This window comes from Euprymna scolopes, chromosome 9 (assembly GCF_053919585.1).
Source record: "Euprymna scolopes isolate OS-2025 chromosome 9, ASM5391958v1, whole genome shotgun sequence".
Lineage (NCBI taxonomy): Eukaryota > Metazoa > Mollusca > Cephalopoda > Sepiida > Sepiolidae > Euprymna > Euprymna scolopes.
The window spans coordinates 62,308,127-62,331,279 of NC_136490.1; the positions used below are offsets into that span (position 1 = coordinate 62,308,127).

The 23,153-nt window shown below is 30.3% G+C and overlaps 1 protein-coding gene across 6 annotated transcripts in view; it reads left to right on the top strand.

Annotated features, from left to right (window-relative positions):
* Nucleotides 1-23,153, top strand: part of LOC145284539 (cytoplasmic dynein 2 intermediate chain 1-like) — a 149,383-nt gene that overhangs the window by 99,361 nt on the left and 26,869 nt on the right. For all 6 annotated transcript variants that reach the window (XM_080133437.1, XM_080133440.1, XM_080133438.1 and 3 more), the window contains 6 exons: nucleotides 4,320-4,428; nucleotides 6,700-6,772; nucleotides 8,134-8,162; nucleotides 11,337-11,401; nucleotides 13,826-13,944; nucleotides 21,404-21,491. In XM_080133437.1, coding sequence (XP_079989563.1) covers nucleotides 4,320-4,428; nucleotides 6,700-6,772; nucleotides 8,134-8,162; nucleotides 11,337-11,401; nucleotides 13,826-13,944; nucleotides 21,404-21,491 — 483 coding nt within the window. The remainder of the gene's footprint in view (nucleotides 1-4,319; nucleotides 4,429-6,699; nucleotides 6,773-8,133; nucleotides 8,163-11,336; nucleotides 11,402-13,825; nucleotides 13,945-21,403; nucleotides 21,492-23,153) is intronic.

Consider the following 23,153-nt stretch of genomic DNA (forward strand, 5'->3'; position numbering starts at 1 on the left):
ATAGATCAACTATTTATTACTATAGATCAACTATTTATCACTATAGATCAACTATTTATCACTATAGATTAGCTATTTATCACTATAGATTAACTATTTATCACTATAGATCAACTATTTATTACTATAGATCAACTATTTATTACTATAGATCAACTATTTATTACTATAGATCAACTATTTATTACTATAGATCAACTATTTATCACTATAGATCAACTATTTATCACTATAGATTAGCTATTTATCACTATAGATTAACTATTTATTACTAAAGATCAACTATTTATTACTATAGATCAACTATTTATTACTATAGATCAACTATTTATCACTATAGATCAACTATTTATCACTATAGATTAACTATTTATTACTATAGATTAGCTATTTATCACTATAGATCAACTATTTATTACTATAGATTAGCTATTTATCACTATAGATTAACTATTTATCACTATAGATCAACTATTTATCACTCAAGATTAACTATTTATCACTATAGATCAACTATTTATCACTATAGATCAACTATTTATTACTATAGATCAACTATTTATCACTATAGATTAACTATTTATCACTATAGATTAACTATTTATCACTATAGATTAACTATTTATCACTATAGATCAACTATTTATCACTATAGATTAACTATTTATCACTATAGTTCAAATATTTATCACTATAGATCAACTTTTTATTACTATAGATCAACTATTTAACACTATAGATCAACTATTTATCACTATAGATTAGCTATTTATCACTATAGATTAACTATTTATTACTAAAGATCAACTATTTATTACTATAGATCAACTATTTATTACTATAGATCAACTATTTATCACTATAGATCAACTATTTATTACTATAGATCAACTATTTATTACTATAGATCAACTATTTATTACTATAGATTAACTATTTTTTACTATAGATCAACTATTTATTACTATAGATCAACTATTTATCACTATAGATCAACTATTTATTACTATAGATTAACTATTTATTACTATAGATCAACTATTTATTACTATAGATCAACTATTTATTACTATAGATCAACTATTTATTACTATAGATTAGCTATTTATCACTATAGATTAACTATTTATTACTATAGATCAACTATTTATTACTATAGATCAACTATTTATTACTATAGATCAACTATTTATTACTATAGATCAACTATTTATTACTATAGATTAGCTATTTATCACTATAGATTAACTATTTATCACTATAGATCCACTATTTATTACTTTAGATCAACTATTTATCACTATAGATCAACTATTTATCACTATAGATCAACTATTTATCACTATAGATCAACTATTTATCACTATAGATTAACTATTTATCACTATAGATCAACTATTTATTACTATAGATTAACTATTTATTACTATAGATTAGCTATTTATCACTATAGATTAACTATTTATTACTATAGATCAACTATTTATTACTATAGATCAACTATTTATTACTATAGATCAACTATTTATCACTATAGATCAACTATTTATCACTATAGATTAGCTATTTATCACTATAGATCAACTATTTATCACTATAGATCAACTATTTATTACTATAGATCAACTATTTATTACTATAGATCAACTATTTATTACTATAGATCAACTATTTATTACTATAGATCAACTATTTATTACTATAGATTAACTATTTATTACTATAGATCAACTATTTATCACTATAGATTAACTATTTATCACTATAGATCAACTATTTATTACTATAGATCAACTATTTATCACTATAGATTAACTATTTATTACTATAGATCAACTATTTATTACTATAGATCAACTATTTATTACTATAGATCAACTATTTATTACTATAGATCAACTATTTATTACTATAGATTAGCTATTTATCACTATAGATTAACTATTTATCACTATAGATCCACTATTTATTACTATAGATTAACTATTTATCACTATAGATCAACTATTTATCACTATAGATCAACTATTTATCACTATAGATCAACTATTTATCACTATAGATTAGCTATTTATCACTATAGATCAACTATTCATCACTATAGATTAACTATTACTATAGATCAACTATTCATCACTAATGATCAACTATTTATCACTAATGATCAACTATTTAACACTATAGATCAATTATATATCACTATAGATTAATTATTTATCACTATAGATCAACTATTTATCACTATAGATCAACTATTTATCACTATAGATTAACTATTTGTTACTATAGATCAACTATTTATTACTACTATATATTCATATATATATAATATATACTAGAATTGTCCACATAGATATGTGGCATAATGGATACAGTACTAAATATAAGTCAGTTCTAAGTGATTCTCTGCTATAGTAATAAATATGATACTTAGAATATGATTGCAAATAGATATTTTTATCTGGTTATGTCTTACAGAATAAAAGCATAGTAAACACCCCTCCATCCATCAATATTCCCGGGTTTGACAGAAAAATTCCTCTAAAGAATATCAGACAGATAATAACTATTTATTTTCTATTTGTGCTAGTATCGGCTAGAACATTGTGAGAATAACACTCATGATTAGAACAGTAGTGCAAATAATTTTAAAAATACAAATAAAAAACCATTGCTTTTCTTTTCTTCTTTAACGATATTTTTCTTGGTAATTGTTATAGGAGACTCTTATAATTCACATAAAGGTTCACTTCTATTGATAGATGCTTTTCTTTAATAGTGCATCATACGTTTTATTCTATTTTAGATTATTTCACTTCTAGTGCACCATACTTTTTATTCTATTTTAGATTATTTCACTTCTAGTGCACCATACTTTTGTAATGTGTGCATTGTAAATACATGTTCTTCTGAAATCTAATAATATACTCCCATTGATAATGAAACACCTTTCTAGGGCAATTGCTCTTGACATATCTAAAGCCTTTGATAGGGTATGGCATAAAGGTTTACTTCATAAGATCGCTAGCTATGGTATAGCTGGAAAAGTCTTCTCAATTATTAAATCATTTCTTTCTGATAGGTTCATAAGAGTAGTAGTTGAGGGGCAAAAATCAGAAGCTCTCAGTATTAATGCCGGTGTCCCTCAGGGATCCATCCTGGGCCCAACTCTTTTCCTGATCTACATTAATGATCTTCCAAATCATATCCTTACATCATTTGTAGACATTTATGCTGACGACACTACCATTTATGGTACCACATCTAAAACAGTAAACGAGCAAGTACTCTCCAATTCTCTCTCCTCTGATCTTGAGCATGTAGTACAATGGGGAAAGGAGTGGCTGGTTACTTTTAATGCATCTAAAACCAAGCTTCTCTCTTTACATCATCAACATTTTAATCCACATTTGTCATCAATTGAAATGAATGGCTCTCGTCTTCAGGAGGCCTCAAGTTTTGACAAGCTTCTGGGCTTGACCATTACTCCTGATCTTAAATGGAACACGTATATCAAATCTGTTGCCAAGGCCGCTGGAAAAATGGTGGGATCTTTCTATCGATCCAGTAGATATCTCACTGCTGATGCTATTCTCTATCTATATAAGAGCCAGGTACGTCCAAGGATGGAATACTGTTGCCACATCTGGGCAGGAGCTGCTAGAAAGGACTTGTCCTGCCTTGATAGAGTTCAAAATAGACTTCGTAGCCTCGTAGGAGATGTCCTTTTCTCCTCCTTACAACCTCTATCTGACAGAAGAGATGTTGCGAGTTTGTCTCTGATGTATCGTTATTTTCATGGAAAGTGTTCAACTGAGCTTCAATCTATGGTCCCCCCTCGCCAAACTTTCACAAGAAACACTCGTCTAGCTGTAAACACTATCAATAATTTCCCCCACTCTTTATCTGTGCCTAAACCTAAACATAGATTCCATGAACAAAGCTTCTTTCTTAGATCTGCACGCCTGTGGAATTGTCTTCCGTTTTCCTGCTTTCCGGCTGACTACAATATGGTTGTGTTCAAGTCTAAGGTAAATAAGTTCTTGATGAGCCGTTCCATATAAGTTATTAAATTTACCAAATTTTCATTACTAATGATTACTATATTGACCAACTTCTACTGTACACTCTTTAACCCTTATCCTTGAGTGGCCTCTGGGCCTTGATAATGTGGTGATGCCTTTGTAAAAAAAAAAAAAAAAAAAAAAACACCTACCTTGCAATATTTAGACATTGCCATTTTCTTAAAAAGACACATATCCATTCACTGATAATTCCAGACTCATTCTAATATCAGCACATTTTTATTTATTTTATAGGTTGATGGTGCAGTTGTTGTGTGGGATCTCAGAGAATCCGAATCATTACACAAACATGTCAATTTTGATGACATGAATTTTTGTGTACGCTATCCTTCATACAATACAGGTGCGCAGTTCTTACTTTGTGTCTATGTACACCCCGTGCCAGAATTATATGCAAATCGATATTTTTGTTCTAACTCCGATAGTTTTCAATGAAAATTTGTGAAACTTCACACGTTATATGGCAACACTAATGCATGCGCAAATATAAAATTTTAAGCTGATCTGTGCAATAGCAAACAAACCGTAGCTATTTTGGTGACTTGCAGTTTTTTTTAGCGTGCCAACTTTATATGCAAGATGGGACGTAAAGGTGCTTTAAGTCAAGCTGAGATGTCTAAAATTGTTCAAAGGCTCCATCATAAGATTTCCACCTTAGAAATTGCCAAAGAATTACACTGTGATCATTGCACAATCAAAATATATTGTACTAACCCTCAACTTTGCAACGGACGTTCTGACAAAGGTAAAATTCATAAGAAATAATATCTGTCACATCGAACAATAAGCAAGATCAAGAGAGAAGTTCGCCATAAGCCACTTGAAACTAACAAACAAGTTTTTAAAAAAGCTGGCGTTCCTGATGTGCCCAAATCAACTCGTTTGCGATTGCAAAATTTGGAAAACCAGAGGTCCGCCCTCAATTGAAGGATATCCACAAGAAAAAGAGGATGGAGTGGGCAAGAGAACACATGAAGGTGAATTTTCAAACTGTTTTGTTCACCGATGACTGTCGAGCGACCCTTGATGGACCCAATGGGTGGAGGGGAGGATGGTACCATAATGAGGGTCTACGTCCCCAAAGGATCAGGCGTCAACAAGGAGGTGGTGGTGTGATGTTCTTGGCTGCAATCATTAACAATGAGCTGGTAGGACAATTCAGAGTTGCAGATGGAGTGAAAATTACCACCGATCTCTACATTGACTTCATTAAGTAACACTTGGAACCCTGGCACAAGAAGAAGAATTTGGCATTCAGGAAAAAGATGGTATTCATGCATAATAATGCACTGTCTAATTCTGCAAGGATAGCGACTGAATATTTGGAGAGAGTTTTTGCCAGACATGGGAAAATAATGCAATGGCCAGCCTGTTCTCCAGATTTAAATCCCATCGAAAATCTGTGGAGCATCTTGAAACAAAATATTTACTCCGAAGAAAGGCAGTACAACTCCAAGGATGACCCCTGGAATGCTATTCTGACTGCTGCCAAAGATATTTCATCAGATGAAATCGAAAGTTTGACATCTTCAATGGACCAAAGTCTGTTTGCGGTTGTCAATAAAAATGGCAATTATATAAGATATTGATTGTACTATGAAACCATATTGAATTTGTTTGCTCTTTATTGTTGTTGTTCTCAATTTACAAATTCCTAGAATAATCAATGTTTTGATGACCTTTTAGCACTTCACCATATTTTAGCATTGGTTTGCATATAAAATTGGCATGTTGAAAGAAAATGCAAATCACCAAATTCTGACTCAAAGAAGAGAGACTAAGTTTGCTTTGAAGCAAAAACACACTTTAAAATAAGTTTAAATGCAATAAACTTATTTGGGTAGGTAGAAGAGTTTTGCCTTTAGTAACATTTATTTGTTGCATATTTGTTTTTCATTTATTTTTGTTGTTGTTGTTTTATTAATTACAATAACAAATGTGCCAATATCATTGTTCTTTTGTGGTGCATGTATAAGTTTAAATGTAGATATAATTTCCTTTCTAATTAAGAAAATCTTCAAAATGTTTTACTTTTATGTATTTTATCCAGGATTTTGATAAACTCATTGTGAAATTTTCATTTATATTTTTCACTTGCGTCCAAAGAGAAGTACCATAAAACTTTAATTATTTCAGAAGAAGTGGATGACAGACACTGCCATTGTACAGCAGGCACTAATGAAATTGAAAAGAGCATTTAAAACCTTTTAATAATCAAGTGAACTCCTTTGAGCGAAAAGATACGAAAAGTTTATAAATGGAATAAGCTATGAATCAAATAAATTAACTCTGTGAATCAATGTTAAATCTGTAAATTGGATTCAAAACCCATTCTGTTATCCTTAGTCTTATGTTGCAAAGGAACAACATCTAATAAAAAACAATTTGTACTTGTTTCATTTTTTTTATTGTCAAGAAAAAAATGTTTTTTTAATTCTGCTTGGAATCGGGACTTAAGCTATAATTTTTCTGATTCTGATTCCGATACCCCTAAAAGTTCTGATTTTTCCAATTCCTGATTCTGATTAATCATCCCAACACTAACATATATATATATATATATATATATATATATATATATATATTTCATGTTTTCATTTCTTTTATGTTTTAGCCAGTGTTCTATCTTTTGATTCTCATTGTAACATTATCCAAACAATTCGAGACATTCCATTACAAGTTGGCAGGTAAGTGTCAAAAGGTTTATTATTTAAAATCTATAGTTTCATCTGATTTTTTTCAATTTTTTGTAATATGTGAAGCCACTTCATGTTGGTATGTATGTTATCACCCGCCACTCTTTTTTAAAAGATAGGATCATCCAATCTCAAATGATGCAATGTAAAAAAAATTTTTTTAATTTCATCTGATGTTGTTGTTGTGTCAGATGTAAAATTCAAACTAAAATACACTTTTTTGGACTTATTGTATATAGACATATTTATTTATTTTCAATAAAAATTATTTAATGATTTGGGAAATGTTAAATCGAGGAAATGTGGTATTATGTAGATGATTCTAGGATAAACATTTTCTTGTATATGGTGACAAATTATAACTAACAACACTCATTTTTCTACACTTGTTCAAATCTAAATTTTTTATATTGTACACAAGTAAATATTTCAAAATGTATAAAAACAATGGATTTTTGATAACAATGATTGCCTATGTTACATTGTACATTGCCAATGTCTATCCCCCACCAACAACTCAATTTTGAAAGATATTAGCAGTTAAAAATGAAATTGAAAGAAAACAATCATTGTTCACTCAAAGATATAAGCAAAGAAAGAAAACATCCAAGACTGGAAAGTTTTAAAAATGAAAAAGAATTAAAAAAAGAAAAAAAAACTTAGTACAGAAAACAAAAAGAAAAAAATTATGAATTTGTATAGAAAACAAAAAAGAAATAAAGAAAACATCTGATTATAGAAATAGATATGCATTATTGCTTTATAGATATGCATTCTTGCGATATGTGTGACCAGACAGATAAATACATATTGCTCCTTATTATAGTGTGGAGAATACTGTTTGTGTCATCAGATTTAATACATCATAAACAATGTTTGTTTTTTTTATATTTGAAAATAAATAATTATTTATAGTTCTGAATTTTTTAAATAAAGGCTGATTATCCATATTACCTGTTTAGATTGGACTATTGTTCTCATTTTGAGTGTTATTTGTGCAATGTTTTGGTCGGTTTGGCATTCAACCATCGGCAGGCATGTTGGTTATTGTCTTGGAAAAGAAAGGAGAAAAGTTACTGGTTTCATAGATATTTCTTCACAAATACAAAAATATCTATGGAGCTTTCTTTCTTTCTGTTCCAAGACAAAAACCAACATGCCTGACGATGGTCAAAGGCCAAACCAACCGAAACGTTGCACAAATAACATTCAAGATGAGAACAATAGTCTGATCAAAACAAGTAATAAAAATAATTATTTGACAAAAGAAATCTCCACTTAACATAAGGGGAAGTAACTCTCATTAACTAATTTTAAAATATAAATAATAAAGTTTTTCCTTATTTTTACAGACAAAAGGAAACACTGATTCAGAAAGAAGGTAAGTTTAACCTTTTGTAAACTTTTTTATTTCATTCGTTTTATTAGAGATAGAAATTATTACTTGAACTTCTAAATTAAATAGCAAGCAATGAAAATATGAATTTTCTATCATTAAAACTTTTCACAAACCAAATCTAAACATTTCACCCAGTTTTGATTAAATACAAGCAAAAAAACCCTTTATCCAATGGCTATTAATGTACTTTTTATTATTCTTTTTAAATGTATAACTAACATTACGTATCTTTAATAAAAAAAATCTGTTGTAATTTTAAAATCTAAGAGTATTCCTTTAAATCATCTCCTTTGAAAATTAATAAATAATATTTAAAGAAAGGGTTTGGTAATTTATCCTTTTCTGATTAAAATCGCTCTAAAAAATTTCCATTAATATTGACAAAACTATTGCATGTATATAGGAAAATGGACAAATAAAATTACAGATGAATAATACTAAACATTACTTTATTGGAAATTATTAAGAAAAGCAGTTATGCAAATTAAGCATACAAATAGATGTAATATGAAAAAAAAAAATTATAAAAATTGTTTGATGACATGGTGGTGAAATGAGGAAAATGATAAGTGTATAAAAAAGTGGAAACAGACTTGAGAAATTGGGTCATAATAGATCATCCTGGGAGACTGAGAATTTAACACAATTGTCAACAACTACAGAAGTAAAATGGAGGCTATAAATAAGATAGAGGTAATTGGAGAAACTTAAAGTTGATGGATCAGATTGGGAAAATAATTGGACAGTAAATAAGAAATTAGATAAGCATAGATGAAATGCAATTTGGTTTTATTCCTAGCCATAGTATCATTGGTTCTATATTTATCCGGAGACAAATGCTAGAGAAGTTCTTTACTAGGAAGAAATGATGGAGAAAGCTTTTAACAGAGTGCCAAGAGATGTTGTCAGGAGGGCATTGTGTAAACTAGAGACAAGCAACTGGTTGATGCAGGTTGTTCAAATGGGAATGGTTAAAGTTGTGTTGGAATGAACAGCAGATTCAATGAAAGTTTTAATGTTGAAGAGGGGGTATGTCAGAGCTCTGTACTGATTCTGTTGCTTTTTATCTGTGTTTTGGATACATTGTTCAGGTAATTCGGCTTGGGTTGTGTCTTATACTGATGACTTAGTATTTATCTATGAAACAACGGAAGTTTTACTTGTCAAGTTCCAAACGTGGAGGAATGCTATGAAAAGTAAAGGCCCAAAAGTGAACGTCACCAATACAAAGTGTTGTAGTGTTGGGAATTCTCAAGGAAGGGGAAAATTCCTATGCTCATTTTCTGGTAAGAGAATCGGGTGAAACTCATTTTTTGTTGTTGTACTTGTAAGCATTGGATTCACAAAAAAAAGTGCATTGGAATTACAGGTAAATTGAGAGAAAGGACAACCAGTTTGTGTGTAAGAAGTGTAAGACAATAGAGAATTCGGATACAAAGAAAATATGTGTGAATGGCAAAGTTATTGAGAGTATTCAGAAATTTTGTTATCTTGGTGATATCGTTGAGGCACAGGGTGAAGCAAGTGCTACTGTGATAGAATTAGGAGTGGATGGAGTAAGGTCAGCAGAGCGTTACTACTGTCAACAAAAGGAAGAACCTATCAAGCATATGTATGCAGTGTGATGATGTATGGAAGTGAAACTTGGCCAGTGAGTGTTGAGGACATGCGTTGCATGGATAGAAATGATATGAGAATGCCATGATGGAGTTGTAATACAATTCTTAAAGAAAAACTCAGATCAAATGAGCTCAGAGGAAGATTAAATCTGGACAGTATAGGGAGTTGCATGTAGAATGGGAGACTTTGATGGTATGGCCATGTAGAAAGAATGAACAAGTTCTTTTGTTAGTAGATGTATAATAGTCGAGGTAGCAAGGTCAGTTCACAGGGGAAAATAAAGGAAAACATAGGAAGTGATAAAAGGGGAAAGTATAGGAAAACATAGGAGAAAGTGATAAGGATCTATTTGAGAGAAAGAGGGATAAATAAAGACCTGTCCAGAGATAGGTTAGTTTCGAAGTCAGTTTGTAAAAGCTGTCTAACACATGGCAGCATATGAAACTGATGTTAAACCGATTATTATTATCATAATGATGATGATATTTCATTAATTTTTTTCATAAAATAAACATACCATAAGTGTTTTTCTTACATTTAAAAGTTGTTTCATTTTTTTTTTCTATTGAAACACCTATTTTTTTTTTTATTTTGATACCAGTTCATTTTTTTTTTTGTTAATTATAATAGTCCACAAATAATTAACAAAAATAAATTATACAAATTACTCATCTCAAAAAGAAGTCCAAAAATTAATTCAGTGATATAGTTCATTTTTATTTGGCTTTTTTTTCTTTTGATTGTTTACATAATTCTCTGTTAGCAAAAACTGGTTTTGTCCAGTTTAAAAACTGTGTACTATTACCCAAAATCACATTTCCTACTGACGAAACAATCACCAAAATGTCATTGAACAATGATAAAACAAAGATTGTCAAACATGCATAGCTAAAATTTAGTAGGCTAGCCTGGCAAAAACTGAAGTTTATTTGTATCAAATTAGATTGTAGAAAGCATTGTGAATTTGGTTATAGTAAAGATTGTCTGTTCTTTTGGACTTCTGCCTTTTTCTCCATAGAGAGAACAACAATGACAAGCAAAATATGATCCCTTCTGATTTATGATTATCTTCCTCTCTGATAACATAAAAGCTACCCTTTCCTTATATTAAGAATGGTTTTCTTGTCAGCAGGACCATGTCTAATTATCCAGTTCAAATGGACAACAGAAACCGGAAGTCAAAAAGAACAGACAATCTTGACTATAAGCATAAATTTTATTAACCATTCAATGGGTGTCATATTTGGAGGTGGAAGGAAGAGGTCACTCTCTATCCTAATTTTATAGGTTCTACAATCGATGCCCTAAATATTTATGTCAGTGAAACACCATTATTTTACTACCTTCAACAGATTGTAGCATTCAGCACTTTATAACTGTGGAAGTCAAAAGTTACACAATTGTTGTTGATCGTTAATAGAGTAAGATTTAAAGGATGATGTTTGGTGAAAGTTTGTGCCAAGTTGATTTGCTTTTCAAAGATTTGAAATCTGAATATAAAGATGTTGATCTTTTCAAATGTGGTCTTATCTCCAGGTTTCAATTCCGGATACACCTGCCAGTTGCTCAGTATGGATCAATCTGGTCTCATTAATTTATGGGTATGTTAAACTATTTCTTCTGTACAAAATCATCAAATTTCAAATGGTGTTGAGTTGCAAGCATTCAAAATATTAAAAATAAATTATTGTTGAAATAAGAACATTCTCAATAGTATAGCAAGTCTTAATAATGAAAGAGAGATATAAATTGGGCCTGATAAACATGTTTCTACAGATCCATGCAGAAATTGCCATTAATAGATATTTTGTTTTATCATGACTCTATAAAAAGTAAGTATTATAAAATGACTTTAAGTAAAAGGAGCCGGGTTTTTTTTTGTCTCTTTATCAACAATAAGCAAAATGAATATAACCCTTGTAAATATTTAATGAATATCAGACTTTTATAGTTGTGGATGGCCCAAATATACAATAATTATTCTTCAGCTCTCCTGAACACTAGCGCAGTCTTATAATAATCCCTGTAAGTATTTATTTAGATAGCAGAAATACCTGAGATTTCTGTATATACTTGTGAGAAAATATACATTGACCTCCGGACCAAACAATCCCAAAAGTAATAAATTATTATACTCTCCTATATAATGTATTTTACTGTTGGATAAAGAGAATTCAACTTTTGCTAGAAGCTTACAGTGTCACTATGCAATGGAAAAGAAGCCAATGTGTCAAATAATATAGTTATCCACAGACCCGTTTTTGTCATCTCTACTGTGGGACTAGATGTAATGTGTATATGTGTATAAAATGTTAATGTAAAACATTTATATGTATGTATAAGTATTTATATATGCTTTATTTTATTTCTTAATTATTGATATATAGGAAAACAAGAAGTCTTTTAAAAAAACGTTTTTGGCTGCCTCCCTCAACCTTCTTCAATGTAATATATATATATATTAAATATCTATAATATAAATCTCACTTGTCTGTTTAAATGTAAGTATGTTTGTATGTCTGCCTAAACCTTTCGACAGAGGTGACGGATTTTCATGAGATCTGTATAATTTTGAGCTCAACCCTTCAGACAACAAATTTTTAAAAATTCGCCAAAAACATCCATTCCTTCATCCTCAACTGGACACTTTTCTACAGGGAGGGGTCGCCTTTTTCGCCAATATTTTTGAAAGTCATCCCCTCTTTTCGATCATCTAGCCTTAATTTAAACCGACATCACTTCTAGTTTGGCAACAGCAAACACGTCACTTTTTTTTTTTTTCACATTCTTTTCCTCCTTCACGGTAGGGGTTCAAGCCTGCCTACCTACTACTACTTTTTTTTTTTTTGCTCAACACACACCTCCAAACACTTATACAATGCCGGGCACCCAGGCTAGTATATATATATATATATATATATATATATATATATAAGTACTTCATTTACTCGCATAAAATTAATATACGACAGTATAAATTTATGCTTAAACTTTAAGTATTTACTTAAAAAGTGCTCAATACGTAGGTAGAGCTAGTTAGTAAGTTATAATATATATATATATATATATATATATATATATATATATATAGTACGTTATAAAATATATATGACGATTAAGCTACACTGAATATTCCGCGTTTCATCCACTCTAGGACTCTTCAGGCTTATGCATAAGCCTGAAGAGTCCTAAAGTGGATGAAACACGGAATATTCAGTGTAGCTTAATCGCCATATATATTTTATAACTTACTCTATATATATATATATATATATATATATATATATATATATATATATATATTGCATCCACGGAAAACAACTGATGATACCTTTAAGAACATTAGTACTATTGTTTGTTCATGTAAGTAAAACTATTCAAAGATATAAATTAATTAACTTACTGACAAAATAATGTTCCAACGAAGGACAATTTATTTACTTATTATAGTTTTAAAGGTTTAAAAGACACTTCCATGAATATATATATATATATATATTTCATATATATATTTTCAATCACATAAAACTATGACAACCTATGATCATATATATATATATATATATGATCATGGTTTTATGTGATTGAAAATAGCATGATTTCCATCAATAAAGTTCAATGTCACTGCTTGTTTAATATCATAAGATTATATTAGTATTTTTGGAAAAATGTAGAAATCTTCAAGATTACCGATTATTAGGTTTTTCTGTGACCAAAACACAGGTTTCATTTTCATAAATAAATTAATACTTCAGATTGATTTTTTTTCATCACATAAAAGAAAATCTCAGGATTTTTATCTGCTTATTTTTGTTATTTTTTGGCTTTTATATTTTTAGTTATTTTTATCTTTTTTTTGTCTTTTTTCATCTTTTAGTTTGTTTTATTTTTATTTTTTTTATTTTATTTTAGTCTTTTTATTTTTTTTTATTTTAGTCTTTTTTTCATCTTTTGACCTTTTTTCATCTTGTAGTCTTTTTTCCAGTTTTTTAATCATTTTTTACTTTTATTTTTTTACATTTTAGGTCATAGTGGAAATGCCTTACATTGACTCATCTGGTTCTCAGGTAGACCTTGGCTTGTCTCCAGGGTCTCGAATTAAACTAGAGCATACATCATCTATCAATATCCATACTACACTACGGTAAGAACTTTTCATAATAATATGTCTGTATTTTTAATTTTATCAAATAATTGATTGTTGTCCAGATTTATTTTTCTATGGTGCTTGTCAATATTAATTATTCTGTAGTATTAGTATGTGCCTCATAAACCTAATTTGCTATGATTTGTGCACTCAAATCTTAGAATAATCAATGCTTAATGGGTTTCTTTAGGAACAGTCAAAGAAAACCAGATCAAAAAAGAGGACACAACATGCTTTTGACTAAGGCCTCCCTAATGAGAAAAGAAAGTAAGAACAAAACAGCAATGAATTCAATGCCATATATGCTCACACACTGATAAAAAGAGAGTTTGAATTATCTATGAGTGTCTTTGTTCTCTTTGTACAAGAGTTTGTCAGAACAATTTGGCATAAGGATACTTTAGCCAGGAAGTAAATGTTGACCAAATTTTCAAAATAACATAGTATTCAAAACCCAAATAAGATCCCCCCAAAAATGCTATACACTGGCTCATATGAGGATTGGTGTACCTTCTCTAAATAATGTTATCTCAAGTAACAGCATTTAGCTGGATACTCCACCAACCTAGATGAATTCTTGTCCTGGAATCAAGTAAGACTAAGAGATAACAAGAAAGATATGCTGCAACATAATTTACCAATCAACTGGGAAGAGGGGAATTAATGTTCATCACTTCCTTATTAACCCAACGTTTGAGAGATAAAGAAAAACTTTGGTTCAATACTCAGATATCTATGTATCTTATATAGAGATCAATAGTTAACCTCAAGAATTAGCCCCTTGATTTCTAAGACTTTACTCTGAAATAAAATGAATAAATAAATAAATAAGACATTAACTTAGTCCATTTTTCCCTTCTTAAAATAAATGAAAACATGAACTTTTCAAGTTTTCAAACACAAATAAACAATTTGCTCATACAATTTTTATACTTATAAATATATTGTGCTTCATTAATTTTGTTTTTACCATTTTATTTTCACAAATATCCTTTTTATTCTTAGTTGTAAGCCTGGTACTATTACTACAACTACTTGCTCAGATTCACTGGATTTGCTAACCATTGTTACTATTAAGAAAGTGATTATTTCTTCTCTAAATAATTATTGGTTGATCGATCAATGCCTCTGTCCAGTCTCATAAGACAATGGATACCCTCTGTAAGGGTAGCTGTGCGAGTAATTGTGTGACAAGGACTGCGCAATCCCCAACCACATCTTTCCTGAATCAGCACTGCTTGAGGAGAAGTGCTAGACGCCTGGAAACCATGCTGAGATAAGCAGAGAATACATACAGCACCTGGTATTCTCAAATAATCACCCATTTTAGTACTGACCAGGTTCAACATTGCTTAACTTCGGTGATCTAATTAGAACCGTTATTATGCTGTATATGCAGTAGTTATTGGTAACGTTTTATTTTCTATGCATTTTGTTTCTGCTTTCACTCATCATATGTGCTTTGCCAGTGACCAAAAATAAAGACACAAGACAAGAGAGGAATGGAGTAAATGAATATACCAAAAAAGAACAGTTGTACAAAATATATACAAATGAGATGGTTAACAATGAGAGTGTTCAAGCCAACTGTTAGGCTATCAGTTGGAATATTGACTTTCTATAAAAGCAGTAGCTGCTATTATTTATAGCTGGGAGAGTTCATGCATGCATTGGCAAATTACCATAATCATATCATTGTAATTTCATTATAGTAATATTATATGTATTGTAACAATGTCTATTTCTTTTCTTTAAAAAACTTGATAAGTGCTTTCATGTGTATTTACACATGAAAAATTATAACAAAGAGAAACAACTTTTTGAATTTTCAAAAGGAAGTAACAATATCATTAAGAAGTTAATGTAGTTTGCTTGAAGCACTGTTTAGTGTGTGTATAAATTTAATTTATGGAAGGCAATACAATGCAGAGGTGTAACGGATAGACACAATCGTTATTTCCATGGCAGGTGCTCGTCTGAACTCCAATCTCTGGTCCCCCCTCGCCAATCTTTCACGAAAAACACCCGTCTAGCTGAATTCACTGTGAAAATTTTCCCCCACTCTATATCTGTGCCTAAATCAAAACGCGGATTCCATGAACAAAGCTTCTTTATTAGAACTGCACGCCTGTAGAACTCTGTTCCGTCTGCCTGCTTCCCACCAGACTACAACTTGGATGTGTTCAAGTCCAATGTTAACAAATTCCTAATGAACCGCCCCCTTAAGTAAACACTTCATCAAATCTCCACACTAACGTAATGTACTTGCAATAACCCTTATCCCTGAGTGGCTTCCGGGCCTTGATAAGTGGTGATCACTGTGTAAAAAAAAAAAACACACAAACTGAATCAAATTAAGACATATAACTGTGGTATGAGTTGTACAGATTCCATCTTTTATTAATACAATATATTATTGTCCTCATGTGAAAGTGCAGGATACAAAATGTTTTCTAATATATTTCAGTCTATCTAATCTAATCGGCACTTTCGCTTGTTTATCTCTTTTTGAAGTTTGATATTATTATCTCGATTTTCTCGTTATATACTGAATATTAGGCACCGCCAAAAATGGCCGCAAAATCAAGTTGTTGTTGTTTTTTAAAACTAAATTACATTTATTAAAATCCATTATTTCTGAGTAACTTTTTTTTTTCCAGAAAGATAAAACCCTGAATTTTATCATATAGAAAACAGAATAATGTAAAACTTTTTCTACTATTTTTAATTCAATTTTAAATGTTAAATTTTCCCAAAAAGTTAACAATTGTTATTTTTTGTCTTGCACAAAAAACGTACTTAAATATTTAAAAAAAAGGGTTTTTGAAATAATTTATTTATTCATTTATTGTCTAACTAAGATTTAGGATGATTTTCTAAGAGAATATGCAAAAATATTATAATATAAGTACCTGAATTTCAAATAATTCCACTTATTCATATATGTAACCAGATATTTCGCGTCGCCGAAGAGTTCAGATCGACTCTGTTTACGTTTTCTTTCGATGAGACGAAAACTATGGAAGACTAAACAGGCCAAAAAAACTTATTTTTCAGTGACGAAAATTTCAATGTATTATTAAGCTGAGGCTGGCCAGTACCAGATGGGTGACCATTTGTATGAGTTTGGTTTTTAATGTGTATGTGTGTGGGGGCCAGGCTCCCAAAAATGGGGGGAGGGGCAATTTAAAGCAGAATAAAAAAAAATTATTTCAGCGCGTTTGGTCCACCGTAGTCGAAAGGCGGCAAACGTTTTCAAACGAGATCGAAAAAAATGATGCTATTTTTAACACAAAGGGCACAATATTTATCGAATTTTTTTTTTTGTATCGATTATTCAAAGCATGCTCTGTTTAATAATGGTCATGCATTATTCGGCTCGCTAAAAAAAAATTGTTAATTTATTTATCAAAAATTTTAAAATGGCTTTTTTCGTATAAATATAAAAAAAAAATTTTTTTTTGTTTTGCTTAACTTAAATTAATTATTTTACTTAACATATTCACCGAATTTCACACTTCAAAACTCAAAAGCGGGATAATTAAACACAATCGAAGTTCTGATATTCAGACGTCAAAATAAGGTATGCAAACAATTTTTTTTTTTTTTTTTTTTTTTTAATCTATAATTCTGTCCCTTACAACAACACAATGTTTTGTTCAGTTTCAGATGATTATTTTAAGCATATTTGTTCCCACTTCAAAACAAGGGGGGGGGTTGTAAGCAAAAAAAAATATATATATAAATATCGTTTATGAAAAATAAGTACACTGTTATAAAGTTCATTCTTCTCCTAATAATCGCTGAAAATTTCGTATTGATCGGATAATTACCTGATTTTTGGTAGATTTTTAAAAAGACGGTCCGTCAAAAAGTACTGACCTGCCCCCCCCCCCCCCCAGTTTTGGCGGTGCCTACTGAATATTTTTTAATGAAATCTATAAAATATCTGTTCATTATTTTATTCTAAACACTTTTGTTTTAAGGGAATTTAAAAATATTGCATTTGAAGAAAGTTATTTGAAAGTTTCTGTTTTTAAATTTTAAGATTATTTTATTTTTAAGCCACTAGATATAATGAGATGGTAGTATAGTCATTGTATGGGGAGAAATGCTGATGAAGACAGAGACAGTGAAAAACTATTTATACTGATACTAAATATATTATTATTAAAACTGTTTTTTTTTGTTTGTTTTTTTGTCACATTATTTGAAGTGTATTTATTATTATTAATACTAATAAAACAGATGTGATGATTAGAAACTTGTTTTTATTAGTTCTTTGGGGGTCTCCTTACATAGATTGATGAGCTTTTAAACCAACGCATTTCAGGTGAAAACATCATTACATATTTATGTGTCATGTCGAAATTAGTATAAATTCCAGAAATTATGGGAAATGAATCGATAGAAAAATGATTACGAGGAAAAGAATATGCTGTCTGTGTAGATTGATGATCTTTTAAAAAATAAAATCAACACATTTCAGGTGAAAACATTATTACCTACTTGAGTGTTAAAGGCAAGATAAGTTATTTTTACATACATGGATACATATTTTTTTTTTTGTATTTTAACTTATTTTTTTTTTCTTACAAATAAAAATAGTGTACAACACATTACTGCTACCAAAATTACTCTTAAATAAGAAATTGTACTTGTACAGAATTCTATTCATATGAAAAAACAGTCTAAATCTTACCCGTGATGCAAACAAAAGTTTGTACAACAAAAAAATCATCAAATAATTCTGTTTTTTAAATAAGAAAATAAAGTACTTAAAAAATAATTTAGTAGTGCACTGGATGCCTCCTTAATTTTAATTGGTTCTTTTTTTTTTTTTTTTACACAGGCATCACCACATTATCAAGGCCAAGAGGCCACTCAAGGATAAGGGTTAAAGAGTGTACAGTAAAAATTGGACAATATAGTAATCAGTAGTAATGAAAATTCGGTAAATTTGATAACTTATATGGAATGGCTCATCAAGAACTTATTTACGTTAGACTTGAACACAACCATATTGTAGTCAGCCGGAAAGCAGGAAAACGGGAGACAATTCCACAAGCGTGCAGTTCTAAGAAAGAAGCTTTGTTCATGGAATCTACGTTTAGGTTTAGTCACAGATAAAGAGTGGGGGCAATTATTGATAGTGTTTTCAGCTAGACGAGTGTTTCTTGTGAAAGTTTTCATATATCTTTTTCACTGCTTACTTAAAAAAATAATGTTCTGGGAGCCTCTTTAATTTTATTTATCGCTTTCAGTCGTGCTCTGGAAACCTCTTGTGTTTTATTTTTATTTTTTTCACTGATCACTTAAAAAATAATTCTCTACTTGAGGGGGCGTTAAAAACATGGTTTTAGTAGTGCTCTGGAAATCTCCTGAGTATTATTTTACAGTGTTCACTTAAACTAATTTTTCTTTTTTGGGAGGAGGAGAGTAGAAACTTGGTTTTACTAGTGCTCTGAATGCCTTAATTTTAGTGCTTTTAGTAGCGTTCTGAAGACTTCCTGAGTTTTTTGGGGGTTTTTTACTGCTCACTTAAAAAAATATTTTAAATAAATATTTTTCATCTAAGGTGGGGAGTGGTTAGAAACTTAGATTTAGCAGTGCCCTGTGCATATGTATATATACATTTAAAAGTTTGACTCATGTCCAGGTAACCTACATCTAAAATTTCAAATGTTTACACCCAAAATTGGCGGAGGAGTTTGGTAGACTCTGCAAAGGTCAACTCTGTAAACTTTGACCTCTTGCCAGACAAATTTTCGCCCAAAAACTGATTAAAAAGCTTGTCTGAATACTCTTTATGTAAAATTTCTAATGTTTAGACCTAAAATTGACTGAATAGTTTGCTAGAGACCGCAAAAGTAAAATCTTTTGAACTTTGACCCCTTGGCAGCCAAATTTTTGGCCAAAAACCGATTAAAAAGCTTGCCCTATGTCTGAATACACTTTATGCAAAATTTCAAATGTTTAGATCAAAAATTGGCAGAGTAATTTGGTAGAGACCGCAAAGGTCAATTTTTTTTTAACTTTGACCCCAATTTTGACCCCTTAACATTGTTTTTGGGCTCAAATCAAATTAAAAAGTTTGATCCATTTCCAAATAACGTACATCTAAAATTTCAAGTGTTTAGACACCAAATTGGCGGAGGAGTTTGGTAGAGTTTTGAAAGGTCAAATCGTTGAACAGCTAAATTTCTGACCGAAAACTGATTAAAAAGATTTTCCCAAATCTCAATACCCCTTATGTCAAATCTTGAGTCTGTAGACTGAAAATTGACAGAGTAGTTTCGAAGGGAAATGTACACACACAGACAATTTCACTTATATATATTTAAAAGTAAAGTTATATATATATATATATATATATATATATATATATATATATATATATATTTATAAAGGGGGTTAAATTATCAATCACATTTCTAACTATATATATATATATATATATATAAACTTTACTTTTTCACCCAAATAGAATATTAAAACAAAAAATAATTTCAACTTGTTACTGGCATGTAAAAGCATATTCATTTCTTTTAATTTAAATTAAAAAATTAAATAAAACATAATCATAAAAAATGATTTTAGTTGAAAATTATATATCTATATCATTGATCGCTAAATAATAGATAAATTTACTTTTTAAGTGCAACAAAATGTACATCACATAAAATAAATTCAAGATAATTTTTAGATTCAATTTAAATTAAATGTTTATATTTTACTTTGTAAACTTTATTAAAGTGCACTTTGAAAATTGATAAATTCCAAATTAATTCTTGTACTTTTAATGATTTTATATATTTTTTTTTTTTTGCGGCATAATCATGTTGAAACACCAGTTCTCACCAGATCGCTGAAATTAAGCAATGGTAAGCCTAGTCAGTATTACGTGGGTGACCATTTGGGAATGCTAGGCACTGTATGTACTGTACCACATGTAGAAATTTCCGGGTTGGTAACTGGGGGTGCGTTTAATCCACTGGGAGAGATGCATTGTCAATCTTTGTTAAAACATGCATCTGGGAGAAGGAACACTCTGATGTAAAAACTTAAGGTCTATTGTCTGCTTTGTCTTGTGATAGCCATTGCACCAACTGATATTAACAGTTTTATCAAAAAGTGTGGTTGGTTCTGCACAAAGCCTACTCCACTATAGACAGATCATCTGTGTTGATTTCTGAACAACTTAGTTGCTGTTGCTGAGCTCAGACATTGTAATCAATGGGAGAGTCCATTATAGGAATATGTTTTTCATTTATACTATATTATTATATTCTTACCTGTGTCAGCATGATCTGATGGAAGTTCAATATGTTATGATATTTCAGGAATATTTTCCTTCATCAGATGTGTGGTCATCTTAAATTTAAATGTGCATATAAAATAATATGTTTCTTTGACATTTTATTATAAAAATATTATCGTTTTCTTTCTCTTGCAGAGACTCCTTGTTTTCTACCTCGATCAACACTCGACAACTGTGTCTTTTGCCCAAAGATCCAAACCAGATATATCTTTCTACAGATACGGTCAGTAAACATACATTCACATAAAACGAGGGATACTTTAGCCTTTTCTTTTATTGATAAATCCGCTCTTTAGAGAGTATAAATGCAAGACATCCTTAGAGCATAGTAGATGTCAAGATATAAAAACATAGTAAAATATAAGAACTGAAAAGTCACAGATTTTAGAAAACATTTTTTTTATTAATTTAAATGAAATAATAAGAACATTATGAAGAAGAAGAAAAAGAAAAACCTTAATCGGACTGACATCTCCTTGATAAAGCCAGGTTATTGGCAAAAATTCGGACTTTAACAACAACAACAACAAAAAAGTAAATAAAAATGATTTCATCATTTCACAACATTTTCAGGTTTTCAAATTTTCTCATTAAAATAGTAAAATATGTTGATACTTAATAGCATCTTTTTAATACAGTGTGACACTCTAAAAATTCCACTCATAGAACAATTAATAAAATTCACAATGCTTTTTCAATGCAACCGTATTTAGTATAAATAAACTTCATCTATGGCTGACTTGTCCACCAAGTTTTAATAACCAACAGTCTTTGTTTTATCATTGTTCAACAATAAACATATCTGAATATGATATACAAAATTGTCAATAATTCTGAAACACTTCCCTCGTGGCACTAGTTGTGATAGCCTTTTTTTTTTCTGTAGAAGATAAATGCATTCAGTGTTCACTGCCAGCAGCTTTGCATCTATAATATAAATCTCACCTGTATGTATGTATATCTAAAACTTTCGACAGAGGTGACGGATTTTCACCAGATTGGTATCATTTTGAAGCTCGACCCTTCGGACAACAAATATTGAAAAATGGGCTAAAACCATTAATTTCTTCACCCTCAACTGGGCACTTTTCTACAAGGAGGGATCACTTTTTTCACCGATATTTCGAAAGTCATCTCCTCTTTTCGATTGACTAGCCTTAACTTAAACCTTTGCTAATTCCGGTTTGGCGATGGATGCAACGCAAAGACGTCACATTTTTTTTTTTTTCGTGTTTTTTTCCTCCTTCGCTGTAGGGGTTTGAGCCTGTCTGCCTACTACCACTTTTTTTTAAATTTTTTTGCTCAACACACACCTCCAAACACCTGGGCAACGCCAGGCACGTATCTATATATATATATATGAAATGAAAGTGCATATCATCAGGTGATAACTGTTGTTGGCTGTCATTTTAGCTTTTCTCATCACAATAAGCAACAATGATGGATCAGCTCAATATTCTTTTTGGTGAGGTATTCATATTTCATGCTGAGGTGGTTAAGATGTTTGCTTTTTATCTTGCTTTTCTAGCAAACTGTTCAACCTCTTTCAACTTGAAGTTACCCTGTTCAAAATGAACACATGGTCTTGTTGGCTTTGGTAAACTTTCCATTGATACAAAGAAAGAACAGTCATATAATCTTTTTAATATGCAAAAAATTGGTTGGTCATTTTCATGTTATCAGATGACTCTGCATAGCTAGAGTATACATGAAACGTTATGTCAACAAAGTTACAACTGGTTCAGATAATGAAATGAACAACTTCCTCTTTAGGAGTTGACAATTGAAACACTGAACAGAATACATCGGAATGATCTTGTACAAAGTGATTAATGTGTGAACGGAAGTGAATTTACAGTTTAGCTCACTTGCCACTAAGTTCGCA